We start from the raw sequence: 24,407 nt of genomic DNA on the forward strand, positions 1-24,407 counted from the left end.
CACACACACACACACACACACACACACACACACACACATACTTACATACATATACACACACAGTATATAAGGTAGTAGTATATTTGACCTGCATTACCTAAATATAGGTCTATAAAGATGTGATATTGGTTAATAAGTTTCCTAAACTCTAATTGCATTTTGACAGGAAACAATTAATCATCCGAGGTTAACATTGTATATTGTGCACTGTTAACACGACATATTAACTATACGAGCAGTTGGTTGAACTCAGAGCGCTGAACAGTCACTGTGGTATAATTTCCTGCCCATAATCACAGTTCTGATATATTTAGTTTAGCACTTTTTACATCTACAAACCCTTGCTTTCTTCTTGCCAGCCACTCTGCATGCACCAGGGCAAAGTCATTTAACAAGCCTTTACCCAATTTGGTTATTTGTTATTATTAACCTCTGTTTTAGTTCACCCATATGACTCTAATAGCAATTTTTCCTTTATTTCAACAACTTTTCTAAACACTCTTGGAGTTTATAAATCCTTCCAAGAAAATGAGGATTTACTTAAGCTCAATTTCACAACATTTCACCTTTGAGAACGAGATCCAGGAAGGTGCTTAGGTAGTCTTCAGAGTCAGAGTTGAGGACTGAGCGAGACAGACAGGAAGTGAGTGCGGTAAGAGCAGCGAGGCCAGCAGACTCAATCTTCTCACTTGCTGTCTGAAACACCTGCAGGGAAACAACAAGAGGGCCACAGCTTTCATTAGTTGGTTCTTCAGATCAAAAAAAAGGGGATTACGTTAACAGTTTGTTTACTTTGGTCTACATGCTTTGACACATTTCTGTAAGAGGTCTTTAATTGGGATTTTCAGTGCCCGGAGCATGAGAAATTTGTCTCTCACACAAGAACATACTGATGAATATCAGCACTGGTCCAGTGTTCACCCTGTTTTTTTTAGGCTTTTAGAGCCTGAGCAACTACACTTGTTCCCTGCTGCCCCTAAAGCATTGTGTTTTGTAGTCATTTCCTTTAAATGTTTTCTATGACATTCGCTCTTCTGAACCATCAGTTCTATTGTTGGAAGACGGTGACTCACATCTTCAAAAGGTCTTGTAGACATAATTTGGAGTTCAAATGGTGTTGCTTGCAACTGGATAGAGTAATAATAGAGTAACACTGCAGTGTTTGATTTTTTTTTCATTCAGCTATTCAAAAAGTAGAAGGCCCTTTCCACACAAAAAAAAACAGTTTATGATGCTGTAATATTTCCTTACAAAGCTTAGACATCATATACACACACACCCCAATAGAATAAAATCATAGGTACTATTACTGTTTGTAAAGTGTACATTTATCTCAACCAAACCTCTCTGCGCAGTGACGCCCACAGTCCCTCAAGGAATTCTGCCAAGTCCTTATGTTCATATTGTGACACAGCAGCAGTCTGAAAAATTATCAAGTGTGGTGAGAAAAGAAACAAGGTAAACCCCATAGACATAATATCTATGGTACACCCTGCATCACCTCCATAAGATGAATGTAAAACCTCCTGCTCTAGGCCTCTCAGCAGCTCCACTGTAGCTGTACTGAGTTGTAACATTATCTGTATTTATAAACTTCAGAATATAGTAGAGATTTCTTACCAGAGTCTGCAGCGAGTCCAGCTTGGAACTCTGAACGTCGGAGTCCAGCTTCTCAATAATGAGCGGTAACAGAAACTGCAACAGTGAAGTAATACATAGCACATAAAAACTCTCTTTAGGCCCTTAAAGAAGGTCACAACAAAGAAGGCTATCGCACCAAAAAGAGAAACGTAAATGTAAATTAATCGTACCCACCTCAGCAAATCGTGACGTCCCAGTGAGGACGTCCCTCAGCATCTGGATCAGCTCCTCTTTGGTGATGCCGTGGGGGTCATTGGGAGGCTAGGTTGGGCGATGTATAGGGGGGGTGGACAGATATCATAAATGCACCTACATATCACATGGATGTGTAGCACCTACACATCACATCATCCATTACGGAATTTCCTTAAATAAATGATTCAAACCAATGAATCTATTATCAAAATAGTTGGCGATTAATTTAATTTTTGACAACAAATCGATTAATCTTTGCAGCTCTAGAGGAATGTTGCGGCCTTTATGTCCCATAGAACCTTGCACTGTATTAGATCACTGTGGTAATGTGCTCCAGAGAGTCAGCAAACAATCACAGAGCTGAGATCATCTGTGACATAGAGACGGGAAATTTGCATGTGCAAATGAGGAGGCAGACGCTGTATTTTTGTTAGTCTACAGTGTTAACCTGAAGCCACAGGAAGTTAGTGATGACATTTGTGTCTGCTGTCCTCTCTGTGTTCACCAGTTCTTAAAAGCAAAGCAGCTGAGTAAACAGGGACTTACTGGGCTGAAGTCAATGGGGAAATAGCAGGACGTCACTTCAAACAGCTCTTCTGCGAATTTACCTGAGACAGCAGACAGGAAATCAACGGAAAGGAAAACAAAGTCATGCTTGAACTGTGCAATGCATATTAACAAAGCAAAAAATAATAAAAAGGTCAGAGAGAGGGACAGAGACACAGAGAAAACAGCGAGAAAAGATGCTGTGTCTGTGTACTGGTATGCGCTCTCACCTAAATCATAACCCCGGAGGACAATGTTCTTGGCAATCTGGAAAGCTAACAGGAGGTTGCGAGGATCCCTTTCTCCGTCCATTGATTGGACAAAACCAAACACAAAGTCTGCCCCCAAACCCTTCAGTTCTGTGGAAAATTCAAACAGGAACACATAGTTTTGATTAAGTTCTATAAAAGCGGATTTATACTTATACATACAGTAGGCTTTACACAGACCCTACGCTGTAGCCTATGTAAATGAACTATTGTGAGGATTTAACATAATTCACCGGTGTTTCTGCGTCGTTTTAGTATGATACGGTAACTACCGGCAGCCACACACAAACACTTCTTTGGGAGTCTCCTTTTTGCATGCAAAACATTCAGTGCATGCAAATTATTCCACTATGCGGAAGGTGTGACAACTCTGTCCTTTATTACAGGGCTGGTAAGAGTATCGAAGGCAAGGGGTGAGCAATGACCACAGTGATTAGTCAGCCAACTGGTGAGATTTCTGACTTTCAAAACTCACTCTGTACTGTTTGGAATCACATGTGTCTTCAACACAGAAGCTTAGTGTTCTTCCAGCAAAGCTCTCATTCATGGTGGAGAACGGTTAGTGTCTTTCTCGATCAACTGAATCACGCTCAAACCTGCTATCTCTTACCGGCTTCTCTGGTCGCCATGAGGTTGATGAGCATGTTGTAGACGCAGGCTCTCTCTGCCAGCATCAAAGACTGAAGAAAAACAAACACACACAATAAGCCATTAACCCACAATACCCGGATTTAGGAACAGTTTTGATGAGTCAAGTACCTGTACCTAGGGCTGTAATCAAACAAAGAAAATGTTGGTCGACTGAAGTCCTGAAATTTTGACTAAAAATCTACTTGGGGGGGTGATGGTTAAGCAGGGGCGGAAAAAAAAACGTTAGATTGATTAACTGTACTCTCCTGCAGTCCTTGTCGGCTATTTGCAGTGTGTAAAATCTTTTCTGACCTAATTATTTTGCACTGAAATGACACTCGTCTGTCGGCTCTGACAGCGCTGCATCAGCGCGCTGTGCATGTCCTCGTACGGATCAGCGGCTGAACATAGGAGATCGGCTGTGCGGCTGAGTGAAATAGACTATTAGTTTAAAGCATTTACTCTTAAACACAAAAGGCACGTCTACTTTAATATATACTGTATATTTAAACATTTCTGTGGTCAAGATCAGTGCCTCACTGTGTTGTATAGTCCATGCATGATGGTGTGGCGTGCTGGCGCTGTATATTAACAAGTTCTTCAAACCTCAGCCCTCCACAACAGCAATGGGCCTCATATCCTGAGCAATAAAGTCGACAATTTCTTCCGTGATATTATTTTTGCGTTTGGATGGTAGAAGCTTAACATCCAGCAGGGTCTGGGGGGGGGTCTGGGTGTGTCTGGGTAACGCTACCGTCGTTGCGTGTGGGTGCGCCGGTAGTTATAAAACAATTATTAGACAATGAAATATGCCAATTCTGATATGTTCATATAGCCTACTCAAAACAGATAGGGCAACCTAACGCAGAAAAGTTAGCGTACCGTTTTTAGGTGATACGCCATATTTGTGTTCGAGCTGCACCCAACTTTTTAACGTTATCTATTTTTGTAAAATGCTGCCACACTGCCGATGTCTTTGATATGGTTGAGGAGGACTGACTGTAAATTAAACACTCCCGATTAAATAAATATTCAGCTAACCACTAAACCAAGGCTTTCTTGTACTTCTCTTCAATCTGTCCCCAGTGGATTGGGCTAATCCAAAAAAAGTTAAAGACTTCTGAAGACAGACTGTTACCTGTGAAACAGGGATGCTTTGACAACACCCCCATTAGCAATTAGTGCTTTCTACCAATAGACCATAACGGTCTATGCTTCCACCTGATGAAATAACACGGCAAAAAATCGACCAATCAGAATTTTTGTTGGGCCAGAACGTATCTACCAATAAATCGACTAGTGGACTGGGAGATTACCGCCCTATCTGTACCAACAAAGCATACTTTATAAAAGAGCAAGTGCTTCGCAGACAGGAAACAATCTAGAAGAACCTTGATATGCTTCTTACAGAGCCACTCCTTGGTTTTCCTGGCTTTTTGCTTCGGGTCATTGTCATGTTGGAAGACCCAGCCTCGACCCATCTTCAATGCTCTAACTGAGGGAAGGAGGTCCCAAAATCTCGCAGTACATGGCCCTGGTCATCCTCTCCTTAATACCGTGCAGTCACCCTGTCCCATGTGCAGAAAAACACCCCCAAAGCATGATGCTACCACCCCCATGCTTCACAGTAGGGATGGTGTTCTTGGGATGGTCCTCATCATTCTTCTTCCTCCAAACACGGTTAGGGGAATTATGAATAAAAAGTTATATTTAGGTATCATCTGACCACATGACTTTCTCCCATGAATCCTCTGGATCATCCAAATGGTCATTGGCAAACTTAAGACGGGCCCTGACATGTGCTGGTTTAAGCAGGGGAACCCTCCATGCCATGCATGATTTCAAACCATGACGTCTTAGTGTATTACCAACAGTAACCTTGGAAACAGTGGTCCCAGCTCTTTTCAGGTCATTGACCAGCTCCTCCCGTGTAGTTCTGGGCTGATTTCTTAACTTTCTTAGGATCATTGAGAACCCACGAGGTGAGATCTTGCATGGAGCCCCAGTCCGAGGGAGATTGACAGTCATGTTTAGCTTCATCCGTTTTCTAATGATTGCTCCAACAGTGGACCTTGTTTCACCAAACTGCTTGGCAATTTCCCCGTAGCCCTTTCCAGCTTTGTGGAGGTGTACAATTTTGTCTCTAGAGTCTTTGGACATCTCTTTGGTCCTGGCCATGTTAGTAGTTGGATTCTTACTGATTGTACGGCGTGGACAGGTGTCTTTATGCAGCTTATGACCTCAAACGGGTGCATCTAATTTAGGATAATAAATGGAGTGGAGGTGGACATTTTGAAGGCAGACTAACAGGTCTTTGAGGGTCAGAATTGTAGCTGATGGACAGGTGTTCAAATACTTATTTGCAGCTGTATCATACAAATAAATAGTTAAAAAAATCATACATTGTGATTTCTGGATTTTATTTTTTAGATTATGTCTCTCACAGTGGACATGCACCCACAATGACAATTTCACACCCCTCCATGATTTCTAAGTGAGAGAACTTGCAAAATAGCAGTGTGTTCAAATACTTATTTTCCTCACTGTATCTCCCCACATAAATCACTTTCACGGGTGCATGTTAAAAAAAAGATTTTGCTGACTAAAATTTCAACCTCTTTATTACAACACAGCTTCAAGTCTCACCTGAACATGAACATCCTGGAACAATGACCTCAGCATGGACACAGCTGAGCCAGGAGGCAACACTGTACATTTTGTCTGGAGAAAGCAAAAACACACACAATGTGCACATTGGTCGTGTTGGAGCTTCTCAAAATGAATCTCTCAAAACTGCCAAGTAGCAACTAACTTGAACATTTAGCATGCAGTTCATCTTTAGTGTTGTTGTCATTGAAAAATCCATCAGCAGCAGACACTCACCAGCGCTCCGAGCCCCCGTAAGACAGGTGGTGTGATGACGTAATGGTCCTTTAGACGGTTTTCATAGAAGGCAATGAGCACTTCCACTGGGGAGAACAGAGACAGAGAGACATGCGATTAAATATCACTCTTTACAAAAATATGTTCATGAAGACCTGCAAGACCACTGGCAACACTTATTGGATACATTTTTGTACCCAAAAAGCATGTCAGTATTGTTTATGGTATCTAGAAAACTAAAAGAGTAAAGAAGAGAGAGGGATAGATTTTCTACAAAATATAAGAGAAATTGTGTACCTTCTGTCTCAGTGAGGCTTCCATAGCACTCCTGTAAAACTTCAGAGAGAAGCTGGACTCCTCTGGCTCGAGTGTGAGACTGAGAGCTGGTCAAACTCGGTCTTTAACAGGGAATGAAATGAAAATGTCAATTATTAAATATTAATATGCAGCAACTCTAAATTGAACGAATGCCTTTCAGCAAATAGAAGTCTACAATATCATGTTGACAGTTTCAAGTACGGTAAATCACGTACCATTCATGAGAAAACCTCATTTTGGCTTGGCTGGGTATCATTAGCTACATTTAATATGTTAACTTATCTTTCAAGAAATGTAAAACTTTGAACTTTTACTAGCTAACCTCCATTGTCTAAAACATACATGAACAAAATAAGACTGCATCAGATAAAAGAATACATTAAATTGTGCTATGGTTATGGTTAATGGTGTAATATTGGAAACGTGTTGATAGCTTACCCCAGTGCCTCCACCAGCTGTAGTACTGTAAACTTTCCGTCTTTGACACCTGAACAGAAAGCCAAGTTTAGTAAATTGCAGCAGATAAGTGATAAGATAACTATCTACAAACACACACACACACAGAAAACGTAGTACAACACACAAGCACAACTAACTAGTAGTACAGATTAACTAGCAGCATCGGTGGGGTTCAAAGGCACACAGTTCATTGACAGGATGCTTTTAATTTGGACACACACGCACACAAACAGCAGCTAGCAGGCAGCATGCTGTACAACCACACTGAACTAGCATCAAAAGCCACATTACTAGTCGAATGACAATACAATTAAACGTTAGGTATATATTTGGCGTGTGCTGGTATGACGATAAAAATGAGCAGACCGGTGTCACAACCTATGTGTTTTACTTTTATGAGGGTGGACACCACACAGGATGTTGTGGCGCTTAGTTAGCTAGTCAACGTTAACCATCATGTAGTGTTGCGCATCCTCGAAGCGGCAGTTCAGCAGCTCCTACGGCTTGTTTTTCGCAACGAGCAGTTGTGGAAAGGTGTCGAGGAAAATAAGATGAAGATGTATTTACCTGTTGCTGTATCTTTAGCCTTGCTGTCCTGTAGTCCAGAGATAAATTCCTCCACCAGAGACAGCAGCAAGGTACTGTCCGCAGCCATCGTGCTCCTGCAACTCAATTGAGAACACGCATGCGCGAAAAGTTAGGGGTTGGGGGAGATAAAAAGTGACTAATGTTAACGTGAACGTTAAATATAATAAGACCATTAACGAACAATGCTATCATACATTGAGCCCATTTGAGTGAGTTGTAAGTTGCTTGAAATTTTAATGTTTTCTGAAAGTTGAGATAGTTGAAAATAAAACGTTTATTTTTTGTGCTGCCTTCAGGTGCTGTCCGACTTCCAAAAACGCCAAAATAAGCCTAGCGTGGAATTATTTGTGTGATCAATTACACCGTCTCCATTTTCTCAAAGGCACTGTGGGCTTTTGTACTGTTAAAATTTTCAAATGAATCAATAATAATATACTCCAAACAATAAACAGTAGCTGCACTTAATGGCTATGTGATACCTCAATCGGTGTCGAATTTATTTGCAGACTCGCCTTGGTCCTGACGTAAAGGAACCCAACACCTGCCTGCTTGCTGACGCGCAGGCGTAAAAAAGTTCGGTGCGCTAGCTCCCCCGCTAGTCACCTTTTACCAGCAGAGAGGGAAGCAACCGTACTATGAAAACAATGCTGAGAGGGATTTAAAGAAACATAATGCTGGATACAACGTCAAAGAATAGAAGTGGTACACAGCATTTGGAATAAACTAAACGCCTAAGGACATGTTCAGGAGTGCGCGGAAGTTTGTATTGATGATTTAGGAGCTAACTTAGCTGGTTGGCCCTGTTAGCTTGTTAGCGAGGACGGCGCGCGCTGTTTGGACTGCTGGACTTCACCATTTACAACTAGCCCAACTTAAAAGGGCAATGCTGGCTATATCCTAACATTTAAAAAAGCGGGTTGGAAGATCTTGCGGCGTCTTGCTGATTTGGGAAACTCAGGTGCTGGCCAAAAGCTTTGAATGCTGTGGGGTCGTGTCACACACAAACAGCCCTGATACATGTAAAGAAAGCGCAATTTACGCCACGATCATACAGGTAACCATCCTCAAGTTCCCATGTAACCTGCTACGGGTGACCCGCAGGATTGCAACCCGTCTTTCTCATACCTAGTTAATCGTCTTCGTACGTGATGGCCCCCCTTTTCAGCTAGTACGACGCGTGGAAACAATCTGCAGCCCATTAACCATGGGAGGATGTGTGGGGAGATACTGGGAAGGCTGGGAGGACACACAGAGCCGAGGCTCGTCCAGGAACGGTGGACGAGGAGGTAAGACGTTGGTCCGTGTACAACGGTAGCTATGTATCCATGTGTGGCAGTTCCTTAAATCATAACAAGTTTTTACAACAACTTATTTCCACATCACTACTTATGCCTTCTACTTTTATTCTAAATTAAGGATTTGCAAAATCTTTCCACATTTTGCCAGTTCAGTGTGTTAACCCCTGCTGTGACAAAACAGTCCAGTACAATACACATTGAAGTGCACAAAATGCACATATGACCCCATTAGGTGTGGTTGAGACTGTATCCAGGTGTATTTCCGACTCAAATGCATCTCAAGTGACCAGCTGTGATTGGGTTTCACCTTGCCCATCTTTTTGTTTTCCTGTCTGCTGCTAAACAGAAGAACAAAGGACTATTTGGTCCAACACTCTGGACTGTCTTTCTGCATGCACTACATGTCATCTCTCCATAAAACTGACTTAAAGGATGGGCAGGCTCGGACCAATGTGTATATTCATTTGAGTCGATTAGATAGTAATCATATTGTACAGTCACAAATGCTGAAGCGGCTTCTATTAGAAATTACACAACAGCAAATATAGCATGAGGACTGTGACGGGTACCAGTAGGCATTTTGGGATGTTGAATAGGCAGTCAGATTTCTTTTTGATTTACTGGAGACACAATCTTACTTATAAGTGTAAATACAATGCAGTTCACCTGTATGTGTGTGTCCCTTCCGCAAGGCAAAACACCAGCAGCCTGCTTTTTCTTGCTGCTTTGTTCTTGTCACTCCTGACAGAAAGCATTCCCTTTGCTGTTTTGCCAGCACGCAGAATGTGGTGTCAATAACTCTCTGTGCTGTTTAAGTTGAGCCCCCAGGTAAACTATCTACTGTCCTACACCCACTCTTAACGCTCATTACAGCCAAATTCACCCACACTATGCCTACATTTGCCTGACATTGCACATACAACAAGGCAGACGATTTTGTCTCCCAACAATTTCAAACCTCACGCTTAATCCGACAACAGTAAGCTTGTTGGGCCAACTGACATCTAAAAATTGGCAGTATGGTAGCACTGTGATGACACCATCTCACACTGGAGTTTTAATGTCGATGAAGTGACCGAGCAGGACGTGTTACTTGTTGTTCTTGCAAATGGTAACACGGAAGCGGAGGTTACATTGATTCCCGAAGCTGCGGATATGTTGATTACTCACATCAGGGACTTGAGGTCATTATACCCATTACTTAGCTTCCAGGAAAATAGCATTCTTCTAAAGATAAACACTGGCGGACTGCCACGTTTTGTTCTCCTATACTTGTCTTCGATGATGACAGATGTAATTTGGCACTTAGCAAGAGTAAATGTTATATGTACAACCAGACTAAACTGCGTGACGCAGCCGCCAGCTGCATTGGCAGATGTTCTGAATTTCCTCAGAGCTCTGACCCAAGACCACAATGTCAATGATATTTAGCTGGAATACGATCCAAAGCAAAATTCCTCGTATTAGTCCTCATACCTGGGGGGAAAATAAAGCTGATTCTGATTTGTACGATGGTGTTATACACATGTATTGACACATGGAAATGCTTAGCGGTTATTGGACTATTATAGGCTTTACACACCTTCCTGTTTCTGAATGTTGTTATAGACTCATGATGGGAAACAACCTTTAGGCCCTTTTGCCGAGGTGTGTTAAAATCTCTGCTAAGGGTCAATTACTTGGTCAGTTGTACCAGACTCTCCAGCAGTTTACAGAAATACAAGATATAGCCTTTTTATTTTACTCAAAAGTTAAACAGTGGAAGTGATTTATTTCAGCCAAATGCATTACTGTGACATTTCCTCTACACTGCACTTCCTCCATAGTGTCTGAATGTGCCTGTTGTTCATTTGGATTTAGGTTCTGTCCCCTTCGTTTCTACCAACTTTGCTGATGAAAAGTTTTCCAATCTGTCTTTTTCCAACAGGAATTGTCTCCAGTTTACATCAGGAAAAACGTAGAGCTGGGCAATATATTGATATTATATCGATATTATGATACAAGACTAGATATTGTCTTAGAGTTTGGATATTGTAATATAGTGATATGGCATAAGTTTAGTCTTTTCCTGGTTTTAAAGGCTGCATTACAGTAAAGTGATGTCATTTTTTGTTATTGTTCTATTATTTGCCTTTACCCCCTAATAATGATATCCACATTACTGATGATTATAAATCAAAAATCTCGTTGTGTAAATATTGTGAAAGCAACGATAGTCAACTTTACATATACATGTTGTGATTTGTATAGTCACAGGGTGTACAAATAACCATATCACGTGAGACACAGCCATATTCTAACTGCATACTAGCTGGAACTATATTCTAAGAAAGACAAAGCCCATCACCACTAGGTTTTCTAGCAGTCCTTAATCAGAAAATACAGATTATTTGAGTTTAGAACATGACAATGATGATGAATTGGCCAGGCTGATCATACAGTACATAGTTTTTGGTACCAGTAAATGTTGGCCATTAATTAACAAGATGTTGGTGTTTGAGCCCGACTGATATTATTGGCCGATACTAATTAAAAAAAAAAAATTCATTCATCGGGATCATTTATAATGACATAAATGATTAGGACAAATTCATATTTAAAAAAAAATAAGAACAAACGGTCAACCATGTTATGAGCGTTGCATAGTTTGTCCACCAGAGGGCGCTCTGCAACGTCACTGTTGGCAACACTGACTTTTTTTTTGTTAATGTGTTTTTGTTCAAAGGACTTTTAAGTTTCATATCTTAAGTTTGTATTTTTTATACATTTTATTCATCAGAATATATTTTGATGTTCCTCTGTTCTGTTAGACAATAAACAAATTATCATCATTATTTTAGTGAGAACTCAAACAACTACAAATAAATAATGTTAGGGAAATCTGTTTGTTTTGTGACGAGTTTCTGGATAAAATAAAAATATATATATATATGATTTTTAAATGACCAAATATTTGTATAGGTCTTAATATCCTTTAATCGGTCGGGCTCTAGTTGGTGTACAGAAATATTTGAAATGTATTTGTTTCATAATTAATTAGATTGGTGACAACAGAGAATAAGCACTGACGAGTTTATTTATCTACTAACTTTTTTGATCATATTTTGAAGAGCTCTTCTTGGCTCACTGTCTGTCAGTGGAAAACAGCTGTATGCGAAATATTTTGTGCCGTCTTGTCAGAAGTCTGTGACAGGAGAAATTAAATTGAGTCCGGCTGAGGAAGTCTTCTTAATTAACACTATGGATGCTACACAGGACTTTGTCGAGGATCAGAGGTTGGCCTTATCTGTAGTTGCAGAAAGCCTAACGCACCCTTGTGATAAGGTGTGTGTGTGTGGGTGTGGGTGTGGGGGTGTGTGTGTGTGTGTGGGTGTGGGGGTGGGGGTGGGGGTGTGTGGGGGTGTGCGTGCGCACATGAACAGTTAGTGCTGCACAATATCTAATTGCGGTTATTTTGATTAATATTGCCATATGATTCACAATTTGGGAGGGAATCAGCATTTTTGTTTTGTTAATCTAATTTTTCCTTGAAAAACATTGAACATATATATTTTTTTGTTTTAATGATTTATAGTGTGTTTTTTTATGTGAGGATCTGCATCAAACAAAGACTTTTTATTTAGTCTGTAGGATAGGCTTTGTAGGCTGGGATTTCTCTAAAATAATACTTCATTCAGAATGGTTTGACAATTTTATAGTCTTTGACAAATATTTCTCCCCGCCCCCCCACTGCTATTTTGATATTGCGCTAGTCTATACTGTGATTTTGATAAAGTTGCGATTAACTGTGCAGCCGTAGATTCAGTCTGTGTCTGGATAAAGAGTGTTGTGTCTGCTTTCAAAGAGAAACAGAGAAAACACCCCGCCCTCATTACATTGCCTCATGTCAGGGGAATGTGAGAGGCTGTTAAATGTCTTTGCAGGGCCAAAGAAACATAATGTGTCGTCCTTGTACATTCTTTCCCCAGAAGCAAGTAATCCTTTAACAGCCACCTATGGTTGTTGGGTGTGTCGTGTTTGACATACGGACCGAGCAGCCTGCTATATCATCCTTGGTCCTACTACTCATAAATACAACACACTTCACTATAGCTTCACCACTGGCACCTGCTTATTATGAGCCCAGCTGGATGATAACACCCTGATATTGCTCCACGCATCTGTAATGGATTGCTTCATGTCTCTGTTTTGGTCTGCCTCAGTTAGATTTGATCATCATGAATCACTTCCTTTCGTTACTTCCCACTTTTCTCACACACACACACACACACAGACAGTCCACCGCACCACACTTATTTCCAAAAATGTAATATTTTTGTATAGAATTTAGCTAACATTTGGTTTTCTTGTACTCTCTGCTGGAGGACACGGTGACTGGCAGAAAAGACCGTCCGTTGGTCACCCTGCTCTCTAATTGGTCGCCATTGGTCGTTGTAAAAGCAGTGTCGGATGACCACTACTCTGTAGACATTGTGTTGACTCTGTAGCATGAAGAGAGAACCAGTTCTCAATCTGCCCTTGTCTTAGGAAAGGGGGTCTTTAAAACACTGCTGCTGAAATCCTAGAATAGCTCACATGACATTATTTAGCCAACTTTTAACGATATGTCAACAGTGGACTGGCTTCTGCCATAAGCAATAAGTAGCAAGACATTTAAGCACATGATCAAGAAAGAAGAAGGTGCTTAATCATAATCCGTAGATGAAACCATGTGCACCAAACTGCATACAAGCTTGACCTTATAAATGGATCCACAGCTAAATGAACAAAGTGCACCATTATGTAAAGTTATAGTCTGCCATTTGTTTATATATATCTCGAACAATCGACAATGTTGCAATACAAAATAAAAATTTAAAACCATAAATAAAACACCACAAATAAATAAAAATAATAAAAGGATTAGTTCGAGAAGGGGCAGGCAAAAGCAAATGGCTTATTTGGTCCTGCCCCTTTTTTCACAAATTCATTTCATCACAAAGTAAATGAAATGCAAAATGTCAAATTTGACAATCAAGACAATTATGTAGTAATTGTTACAGATCTAAAATATGAGCCACATTAGGATAGATATTGCAATTAAAAGCCCATGTATCTTCCATATAGACAACACTTTGGTTGAGAGCTAGTGAGGAAGCCCCTTAGGATCACTCCTCCACCAAGTGCTAATCCTACACCACCCCATGTCCTCCAAATTATTCCTCCTGAGCCGCCTGCACTATAAATAATTTGTTTCAAAGAAATGCAACCTCTTAGATGAGTTCTGTCTCTTCAATTTCCATCCCTTCACTCCTCATTGATTGGCATCTCTGCCTTGCAGACGTTTGGACATTTTTGACAACTACTAAATGTTTTTTGACAACCTAAACTGAAGGGATTTGGCATTTGGGATTCATTAAACTAAAAGAAAAGCTTGTTGTACCACAAACTCTTGTGTTAAAGTACAACCCATAGTAGGCCCGCATGATTAATCGTCACCCTGTTCACGATGTTTTGTTTTTTTTGTTTTAAAAGAACTTCATTTTTTTTTTTTTTTTAATCACCAATGCTACTTTCTTCTGTGAGTTTTAAACAGACTGTATAAAATAGATTTTAAACTTCTCCCAAGCATTTAAATACTCCCTTCTCTTCATTGAGACTTGTGGTTATGCGCAATGTTCGGTACTGCCAATTTGTTTTGTTTTGTCATTGTCCAAAAAAATCGTGGCAGAGAATCGTGATGTCAATTGTAACCAAAACAATTTTTTGATTCCCCCATCCCCCCCCCCCCCCCCCCCCCCCCCCCCCCCCCCCCCCCCCCCCCCCCCCCCACCCCCACCCCTTTCCCCAATTGTGCAGGCCTAACCCATTGTGGAAAAATGTTACACCAGACAATAGCCGGTGTGGTAAATTGTGGTGTCTGTGACCTAGGCGTGCAGAATTACTTGGAAATGTTCAGATGTTTGACTACAGTGGTGAAATGTAACGACATTTATTACATGACTTAGTTGAATACATGTGGGGAAAAAGTGGGGAAACGTGGAGCAACTCCTGTCCTCCAATGCAAGCAATGGCAGCAGATCTGGTGAGCGTCTATTGCCACGTCTTTATATACCGTCTGTGATCGCTACGCTGGTAGGGATAAGAACGCAGCCTATTTCCTTTTAGCGGAAGCAATACAATCGTATTTAAATCAAACTCCCATTTAAATCAATATTTTGTTTTGTTTTAGTCGGGGTTGTATTTGCTATAATACCCTCCTTGATCATATTTTCTCATGTACTGTACTTAAGTACAAATGTTGAGCTACTTGTACTTTCTTATGTGCCACTTTCTACTTCTACATTTCAGAAAGAAATATTTTACTTTTTACTCCACTACAATTATCTGACAGCTTTAGTGTACTAGTTCCTTTACAAATTTAAGATTTTTGCTCACAAAACACATGTAGCTTTATGAAATTAGTTTTATTATAAATTAAACTACCCACTAATATAACAGACCTGCAAGTCCATCTGAAATGATTAGGTGATTAGACATTTGGTTGATTGGCCAAACAGTTTGGATCATTTCCAGTTTCTAAAATGAGGATTTTTTTGATTTGAGTACCATACTTATAATAATTTAAATCAATTTTCCTGATGATACGTACATACTTTTACTCAAGTGAAATTTTTAATTCAGGAGTATATTTTACAGTGTTCTAAGAATCTCAATACTTCTTCCACCACTGGGAATGGTGAGCAGAAATGTTGGCTGTAATTTGTCCTAGTGGAGGTCTGAGGGTCACGCACTAATAGAAGTGCTCTCCTGGCCCAGTTGTGCTTTGTGTTTAATATTGAATGGTGGGAAACACAGGTAAGGTTAGACAGATATACGCTCCACGTGCTTCATGCATATTGCAAACCCTGAATGACCTCCTAATTTTAGATTGGGATGACAGTGTTGTGGGGGTGGGATGTTCTCTGTCTCTGGTGACAGCTAGCGTTTCTCTCCCTCTCTCTTTGCCAGCTCTGTTTATCATATGTTAAGAGATGAAAGCAAAGGACATGAATTAATGGGAACAACATGTTATTCACGAATCAGTCTGCCTATTCTTTGCATAATGTGGTGCTTTTCTGGGTACAAAAGCACTGCACCTTAATATGGCACTGCAGAAATGCACAACTTTGGTAAGGTGCTTTCTTCACTAACATTTGAATTTTGTATTATGCCAAAATGTTTATATTGGTATACTGGTAAAGTATCTTCTGAGTGATCAGTATGAGTGCAAGCTTATAAATTACAGCAGATTTGCAAAAAATTTATATAATCGATTATCAATGTATTTTTTTAATGAAATAAGGGAACAATTCTGATTCCAACTTTTTAAATGCGAATATTGTAAATAGTTTCTTCACTGCTCTATGAACGTAAACTAAATATGTTTTAAGATGGGAACAAAACATAGGACGTCATCTTGGATTAGGGAAACACTCACGGACATGTTTCACCATTTTCCGACATTTTATAAACCAAACAACTAATTGATTAATCTAGAACATAATTGACCGATTAATCGACAAAAAATAATTACTAATTGCAGACCTATTTGCAACAATCAACGCATTATTGCATATTTGAATGAATGCAGGTTTTATTGTTAACATGAAAATATTTTAGCATCACACAGAAATGTAGGTATCTCTTCATGCTCTGTACTTGCTCGTTTTTCCGTAAATGACACTCTCTCTGTTGCTCAGCTGTTTATACAGTATCAATAACCACTATTTCCATACATTAAAACCAGCCTCTCGTGTATATCTCTCTCTCTATATATATCTATATATATATAGATATATATATCTATATATATATATATCTATATATACAGTACATATAAAAAATCCAAAAACATGTGACAAAACAGATTTCCCCAACATTAGTTATTTGTAGTTATTAATGAGTCCTCACTTAAATACTGCTAATGCAGTTTAAAAATAAACTTGTTTTTATTGTCCCAGCAGAACAGAGGAATGTCAAAATATATTAAAGTTCTTATAAATAAAATGTATTAAAGTACAAATTTAAGATATGAAACTTAAAGTCCTTTTGAACAAAAACACAAAAACAAAAAGGAAAAGAAAAAAAAGTGTACCCCACAGGGATGGTGTGGCGCCCTCTGGTGGACAACCTATGCAATATCAACACTCAACACTGAAGGGTGTTTTGTTCATTTTTATTTTATTTTCTAAATATACTGTATATTTATCAGAATCATTTATAAATGATAAATATATCATTATATATAAATGATTCCAATTAAAACTAATCATGTATGTTGCTTGTCCCTGTTTTCTGTTGTCCCTTTATCCCCTGTCAGGCAAATCAGCAAGCTTATTTATTCAATCTGCGTTGCCTCAGGTTTGAAAGGAAAAGATAAAGGAGTCCTTAGCATCTTGAGAAATTTCAGTTACAGTTAAATCGTTTTGTGTCCCTTGTCACTTATATATACTGCAGTGTATTGGATCACAAATAACAGGATGATGGCTAAATACGAGCATAAGGGTGTAGTTTGTCCCCAAGAGTTTCCAGTAAATGGGCACCGTACCCGCTTGTTGGGTTGAGTTGTGGTTTCAAACCAACATAAGTCACAGATCTTTTCACTACCTGCACCGATCCTCTCTTGTTTTTCCTTCCCATCCCAGGACGTAACGAGCCTCTAAAGAAAGATCGTCCCAAGTGGAAGAGCGACTATCCGATGACCGAAGGCCAGCTACGGAGCAAGCGGGACGAGTTCTGGGACACAGCGCCGGCCTTCGAGGGCCGGAAGGAGATCTGGGACGCCCTGAAAGCTGCGGCCGTCGCCTTGGAGTTTAACGACCAAGAGCTGGCCCAGGCTATAGTGGACGGAGCCAGTATCACACTGCCACATGGTAAGGCCAGAAATCTCATAACAAAATAACAAAACCACTTAGCAGTAGGACCGGCTACCATATTCAATACTTTTTAGGCACCGACTATAGTATTGAAAAATGCCTTTTCATTCCATATTTTATTTCAATACCTAAGGAGTAAATCTCATCAGCGTCAGTCAGTGTGTTTACATGCACACCAATATTCCGAATTATGTCTGAATTTGATACATGTCATGTAAACAGCATATTCCAGTTGGATATTTCAAATAAGTCCTTTTTCTGTATATATTATTTTCCGATTAAAACATGTGGGATATTCTGGTATTATTTGGGTTTTAGAGGCATTTTTTTTTACCTGTATACAGCACATTTGGAATACGCGTCTCAATCAGGGTTTTTACCGTAGTTTAGGGCCTCCTGCCTGTTTACACCATATGGTCAGCTGTGTGCGTTGCTATGGTTGCTGTACAGAGAACAACCAGCCAACAGTTTGCAAGGCTGCAGACCCGATAAGAAGGAGAAACACGGCTACTTGGACCTGGACATCAACAGGTTTGTCAATATTTGCACACATCACTACGCTGACCAGTCAAGATGCTGGTTGAAGGAATGAAAGAGGGACGCTGTGTTGGCACAGTCCAACAAGTCTCCCACCGCTGGAAAACTGAACAAAATCGTATTTTGCATGACAACATGTAAACGGGAATCTTAGTGGCATATTCACTTTCATTAGCTTGGTCGGAATATCATAGGAATTGCACGCAGCATGCTTGTACCAAGATCTAATAATGCTGGGGACTGGCTATTTAATGTTACACATTGTAGAGGCAGGCAGGAAAAACACTACGTTACGCAAATAGAGAGACACGTAGTAGGAGCTCAAATTTTTTTTTTGACCGTAATGTAAATTATTTTATTTTTTTGTTAAAATGGATTTTGTGAAATTGGCATTGAAAAGAGAATAGTTTTGGAACCAGTATCAAAGCCACGGTATTGGTGTTGGTAAAGACTACCCTGCCCTACCTAGCATCTGAAATGTCTGGGAGAAGAAACTCGAACACAGAGTCAGTAAAACAACACGTCCTGTTTTTTTGGACACCCCTCTCCAGGTACTCTCGCCGAGTGTTACGACGAACTGGGGAACCGCTACCAGCTACCCGTCTACTGCCTGGCTCCACCCGTCAACCTCATCTCAGAGCGCAGCGACGACGACCCCAGCGATAGCCCCGACCCCCAAGTAGCACCCAAGAAGGAGTTCCAGCTCAAGGTACAGGGACAAACATAGCTCCTAAAGGACTTGTTTTTTGTTTTGTTTTTCAATTTATTTGTTGTTTGTCTATTCTCTGAATTATATTTGCTCGCTCTTCCAACAAATGGAATATATTTTTAAAATGGTCATCAACATGATTATTTAAAGGTAACTCACCAGTTAAACTTTTTTGGATCTCATAGGTCTCTGTATCATCTAAGAACTAGGACTGAGACGATATACTTGGTCCGATTTGATTCTGTCATAATACATGGGTTCGGATTCAAAATATGTATTGCGATTTTCTTGTCCTTCTTTAATAATAACAAAAGTTCTAAAGAGAATACATCGAGATATTTCTCAAAACTAATTCTCTAAAGAAGAATGCACATCACAAGTCAGTCAGTCTGACATTTATTTCATTTGTCTGGAAACGATATGGATATGATGTAGTCGGCAGGACCTTATAAACAGAAAATACGTAAGTCAATCATTGATACAAAATTTTTATATTGATTCAAAGGGAAATAAGCCATTAATAATCCTCATATTACCGTCTGTATTTATCCTGCAAAGACAAATTTCACGTGTCTCTTTTTGCCGGTGTTTATTTTCCCACTTCCTGTTTGGCCTAGGTACGACTGTCTACGGGCACGGACCTGCGCCTCAGCGCCAGCATGGGGGACACCATAGGGCTACTGAAGAAGCAGCTGCAGGCCCAGGAGGACATCGACGGCGCCCACCAGCGCTGGTTCTTCTCCGGGAAGCTGCTCACGGACAAGACGCGGCTGCAGGACACTAAGATCCAGAAGGACTTTGTCATCCAGGTCATTGTCAACCCGCAGGCCCTCCGAGCCCCGAAGCTGCCAGCCACCACCTCCTCGCCTGTGTCTGAATTACCCGAGGATCCAGAGGATAGATAGATGGATGGAGGGAGAGAGGGTGAAGCGGGTAGTGAGGTTGGTGGAAGACACTTAAAGGACCAGAGGTGCCTCCTTTTTCTGGATTACTTATGCTTATGCTGTTATTGAAATTAAATCGTACTGTGGAGGTACAGCACTACTTTTGTAGTTAAAACATGAGGGAGGAACTCAAAAGTGCTGCTTTCTTTCACCTACTATGTGTCATTGTATCATTCTTGGGGTCTGCTGGCTTTCCTCTTTAAGTGAATCCAGTCACCACAGCAACTCTGAAGATCCTCGTCCCCTTATCTCCAAGTAAAAGCAGAACTTGTCAACCACAGATAAAATGTGCACATCATTCGGCACATGCAGACTTGCCTCTGCCTCTTTTTTAATCTGCACTAACACTAAGTGCCAATGGAAGACATGCGGAGGTGTTTGGGTTGGTTCTGAAGCACATTTCTAATATGACGCACATGGACTCTGCACCCCAATCCCTATTCTCCTCCACAGAAAGAGGAGGGGGAGGCAGAGAGGGACATACAGAACCCCCTCCTCCTTTCTTTCTCTTTATCGAGGAAATAATGTAAACTGAGCTTTTTTTGCACATTTGAAGATTATTACTATACTTTTGTGGTAGTTTGTGTGCCTTCTACAAGATGAAACAAAAAAAGGGTTTAATGTCCTGCAGACGCTAGTTGTACCGCTAGGCTAAGCCTTCTGTATTTTTTTAAATTCAGGAACTCTTACTTTGATCCAAGCTATAACTGCTGCCTTTTGTTTTAATGATTATTTTACAAACCTTGCAGACAAAACTGTGTGTGTGTGTGTGTGTGTGTGTGTGTGTGTGTGTGTGTGTGTGTGTGTGTGTGTGTGTGTGTGTGTGTGTGTGTGTGTGTGTGTGTGTGTGTGTGTGTGTGTGTGTGTGTGTGTGTGTGTGTGTGTGTGTGTGTAAAAAAGGATTATGTATTTGGCCCATATGATTTGCCTCTGACAAGGCTCACAGAGACGAGACTGTTTTCCCGGTCATGGCTTTGCAGTCAATCCTGTCCTATCGTATTGGGAACGATAAATTCCCATGCACAAATTATTGTCTTAAAAGCTGCATTATTGACCACTTATAACCCCCAGACCAGTAGGGGGCAGCAACCCAGCCATGATGTAGTCCATTCTTTTGCTCAGTGCTTGTTGTCCCCTTTGTTTTCACCACCTGATGAATGTAAATCCAGTATAAATCCGCCTTTTTTATGCTTGATGTGGTCCCATAACTTCAAAAAATATACATATATCTGTCACATTGGACATTTCTTCACGAGCATTCAGACGGCTTATGTGAGCTTGTTGGCCAGAAATGGCTGCCTACCGTTACCTTTTCATGTGTGGGATTGTTGAGAGCCATTAGGAGTCTGTATGGAGCGGTGACCCAAAACAACGAGCTGAGGAATTAGGTGTCGATTCTCATTAGACCTCATTACACAAAGTCATTTGTTTTGGTGTTAACATCAAACAATTGTTCAAAGGGACACTCTAGCGTTCTGTGCATGATTTTTTTAAAGCGTTAAAAGTAAGCAGTTTTCGCATATGAATGTTAATGTGCACGGACAATGTCTGATGTTTTTGCACATGTAGCACACAACAGCGGAGTGTCGTCATGTGCTCTTGCTTACTGGCAATACTCTGGTGTCGGTCGGAGTCTCTTGCCGTCCCATGAACTTGTCGTATGAGTAAGGAGTCGGCCCGAACACACTCAAACTGATCCAGTTTTGCGCAAGCCCCGTGTCATTAACACTGCCAGATTGAGATTAGACATTATAGCAACTTTCTACAAGGGAGCACGTACAGCTCCTCCTGGTAATTTTTAGTTAGGTGACTTCTCCGGGTAAGGACGTGGGGGCATGTAACATTGCCTATATAAAGAATAATCTCTTACAAAACCGGTCAAGAAACTATGTCTATAAACAAGCCATTTAGCCTCTTTCTCAGGTTAAAGCTGCGCACAACCTGCCTTTAGCATGTGTATGTCAAAATACAGCTACAGTGACTCTGATCATTGTTGCAGCAGGTTTGTTACCAACCACAGTGGCTGCCAGAGGACCGAAAGGTGTTAGCCACAAACAAAAACTGCCTTGAAATTCATTCTGTCTGCTTCGTGGATGAAGTTCCCATTAGGCCTGACAGTGTGCGAGGTAAAACACCGGCTACATTCACGCTGAAGCTCAGACATTTCCCCATCTAATGTGACTCATCCAGTTTTTGTCTAAGCACTGTGAATAGCAATCCCAGCTGCATTGTGTTTCTTGCTCCCATGGATCCTATGTAAGCAATCCTAGCCCACCATTTATGCGAACTCCGAAATCACATGTTGTGTGCTAGACTACGTGGCAGCTTTTCTGAGGTGTGTGTGTGTGTGTGTGTGTGTGTGTGTGTGTGTGTGTGTGTGTGTGTGTGTGTGTGTGTGTGTGTGTGTGTGTGTGTGTGTGTGTGTGTGTGTGTGTGTGTGTGTGTGTGTGTGTGTGTGTGTGTGTGTGTGTGTGTGTGTGTGTGTGTGTGTGTGTGTGTGTGTGTGTGTGTGTGTGTGTGTGTGTGCGCGCGCAAAATCACAATTTTTTTTTAAGGGGGGGTGTTGACAATTCCAGATATACAATTCAAGTGTACACGGTTCACAGTCCCATTTGAACTTTGCTTGCAGGACTTAAAGAAAGTAAGCTGATAGGACAGTGTGATCGGCTCCATTCGGGCTCTTTGGTAACATGAATGTTCCTGCAAAATGACTTTGAATTTGAGAAACTTGAATTATTATTATTCTTTTCAAAGGGGCTGTACTCAGTGTTCTGAACACTAAAATAGCAGGAAACAAACATTTTCTATGAAAGGAAATAGCGGAGTAATGACGTCTGGAGCAGAGAATAAAGTCACACTCCCTCTGCATGTGTTGTAAATCGAGCACCTTAGTGCACGTGCATTGCTATCAGACGCGAGGGCTGGGACAAAGAATCTGCATTTGACAAATTGGGGGACGGTCTGTTTTTTCTAAATATCGAGTACAGACTACTTAAATATTGGACACTTGATTTTATATTGGTTTGGGAATTCTTTTCAAAATAAATATAAGGGCACTCGGAGAACGCAAACAAGAACGCCAAGGCGGTGTTCTGCCGTATAACAGTAGGATTTGAGAGAGTGTGTCACGTGAATTCTCGGGAACTACTTTTCTCTTATCATTCCGACACCACATGTCCATTGGTTTGTGTTGGGGAAGGGTGCTCTGTGATTTGGATCCGCTCAAAAATTTAATTTGGTTCTTCCTTGGACTACTCGACACCCTTCCAACAAGTTTCTTGGAAATTGGGCCAAGTAGTGTTTTTTCGTAATCCCTGGCTAATGGGCAAGTAAACTGAAAACATGACCTCATTGGCCGAGGAAGTTTTTGAAATTGCACAACCTACTAGAAATTACAAACCAGGTGTGTCCCAGTGAGCTCTGCTTCTTGGCCTGCCTGTCACTTCCAGGTCATGTTGGGTTTCATCCCAGAATAGATATTCAGGCAATTAAGAGTTAAGAATCAAGACCTTGTGTCCTTGAAGACCTTGAAGTCTTGTGAATGTGTCCTTTACTACACTACACACACACACACACACACACACACACACGCACACGCACGCGCGCACACACACAGTTTTAATTCACTGCTTCTGTCTTAAAGAGAATAAAAGAAAACCATCAGAGTGAAACCTAACTGAGCCACATCTCACCCAATCAATGAAAATTTTATATTTTAAATAAAAACTAACCTTTTTTTTTGGGGGGGGGGGGGGTCCCTTTTCTACCCAGTTTCAGCCTTGAAGCTAATCAGGCAACCTTTTTAATTTGCTTTCCTTTTAGCAATTTGTTTTTTTTCTGGAAATATTTTGTAATCATTGTATGCAAACTTGAATAAACATTTTTCTATGTATGTGCAATATAATAGACCTCATATCATTTTTGTTTTTCAGACTCTACAGATTTAATGGAGCACCAGTTACGTGTATTGTTAAAGAATTGTCAATCTACAGGTGCACGCCTGCTGTAATCTGACGCCTGTGTCAGATAATCAGATGCATCTGTCAATATGGGTCATGTTTGTCACTTTTGAAATGTATATCCAAGCTGTCTTCTTCAGATGGACTCTCATCGTTCTCAGAGTAAATATCTAAACATTAAAAACTCCTTCACAACTTTTCTCTCCCCGTGTCCATTTAGCGAGCTGCCCTGCACGTCTCCGCTGTCAGCCTGGGGGTGGGGTGGGGGGGGGGGGGGGGAAACTCTGTATCGATAGCACCTCGTGTTGCAGTGTCATTGCTGGAGTGAGCTGAGTGTTTGTCCTCATCGCTATCTGTCCCTACGTTTGTTGTGAGTTTCAACTCATTTTCTAACACTACAACGTGCAACACATCCCGACAATGTAAAGGGGCTTAAGGGACTTAGTGTCCCATTGTTTGCCACTTTCAGACCACTCATGAGGGTTGCAGCATTTTCCCTTTTATAACTAGCAATTCCATACAGTATGTCACTCC

The 24,407-nt window shown here is 40.8% G+C and overlaps 2 protein-coding genes across 4 annotated transcripts in view; one reads left to right on the plus strand and one right to left on the minus strand.

Moving 5' to 3' along the window:
- The window catches only part of mms19 (MMS19 homolog, cytosolic iron-sulfur assembly component), a 33,603-nt gene extending 25,968 nt beyond the window's left edge, over nucleotides 1-7,635 (minus strand). For all 3 annotated transcript variants that reach the window (XM_034859735.1, XM_034859736.1, XM_034859734.1), the window contains exons 1-12: nucleotides 7,509-7,635; nucleotides 6,921-6,969; nucleotides 6,462-6,562; nucleotides 6,165-6,250; nucleotides 5,928-6,002; nucleotides 3,262-3,331; nucleotides 2,613-2,741; nucleotides 2,383-2,444; nucleotides 1,816-1,902; nucleotides 1,621-1,695; nucleotides 1,344-1,421; nucleotides 567-705 (exon numbers count right to left, since the gene is read on the minus strand). In XM_034859735.1, the coding sequence (XP_034715626.1) occupies nucleotides 567-705; nucleotides 1,344-1,421; nucleotides 1,621-1,695; nucleotides 1,816-1,902; nucleotides 2,383-2,444; nucleotides 2,613-2,741; nucleotides 3,262-3,331; nucleotides 5,928-6,002; nucleotides 6,165-6,250; nucleotides 6,462-6,562; nucleotides 6,921-6,969; nucleotides 7,509-7,596 (1,039 nt within the window). In that variant the 5' untranslated portion in view covers nucleotides 7,597-7,635. The remainder of the gene's footprint in view (nucleotides 1-566; nucleotides 706-1,343; nucleotides 1,422-1,620; nucleotides 1,696-1,815; nucleotides 1,903-2,382; nucleotides 2,445-2,612; nucleotides 2,742-3,261; nucleotides 3,332-5,927; nucleotides 6,003-6,164; nucleotides 6,251-6,461; nucleotides 6,563-6,920; nucleotides 6,970-7,508) is intronic.
- A 472-nt stretch (nucleotides 7,636-8,107) lies between these two features.
- On the plus strand, nucleotides 8,108-20,024 carry ubtd1b (ubiquitin domain containing 1b). Its single transcript, XM_034859776.1, has 4 exons — nucleotides 8,108-8,815; nucleotides 17,494-17,721; nucleotides 18,813-18,970; nucleotides 19,588-20,024. Exons 1-4 carry the CDS (start codon nucleotides 8,734-8,736, stop codon nucleotides 19,873-19,875), a joined length of 756 nt encoding a protein of 251 aa, XP_034715667.1. The 5' UTR covers nucleotides 8,108-8,733; the 3' UTR covers nucleotides 19,876-20,024.
- The last annotated feature ends 4,383 nt before the right edge of the window (nucleotides 20,025-24,407 follow it).

This window comes from Etheostoma cragini, chromosome 21, assembly GCF_013103735.1.
Source record: "Etheostoma cragini isolate CJK2018 chromosome 21, CSU_Ecrag_1.0, whole genome shotgun sequence".
NCBI lineage: Eukaryota > Metazoa > Chordata > Actinopteri > Perciformes > Percidae > Etheostoma > Etheostoma cragini.

Excerpts from the sequence above, each read along its gene's own strand:
- ubtd1b (XM_034859776.1), top strand. The coding sequence starts at position 8,734 with ATGGGAGGATGTGTGGGGAGATACTGGGAAGGCTGGGAGGACACACAG. Across the intron at positions 8,816-17,493 it reads CAGGAACGGTGGACGAGGAG|GACGTAACGAGCCTCTAAAG; the intron begins GTAAGACGTTGG and ends TTCCCATCCCAG. Across the intron at positions 18,971-19,587 it reads AGAAGGAGTTCCAGCTCAAG|GTACGACTGTCTACGGGCAC; the intron begins GTACAGGGACAA and ends TGTTTGGCCTAG.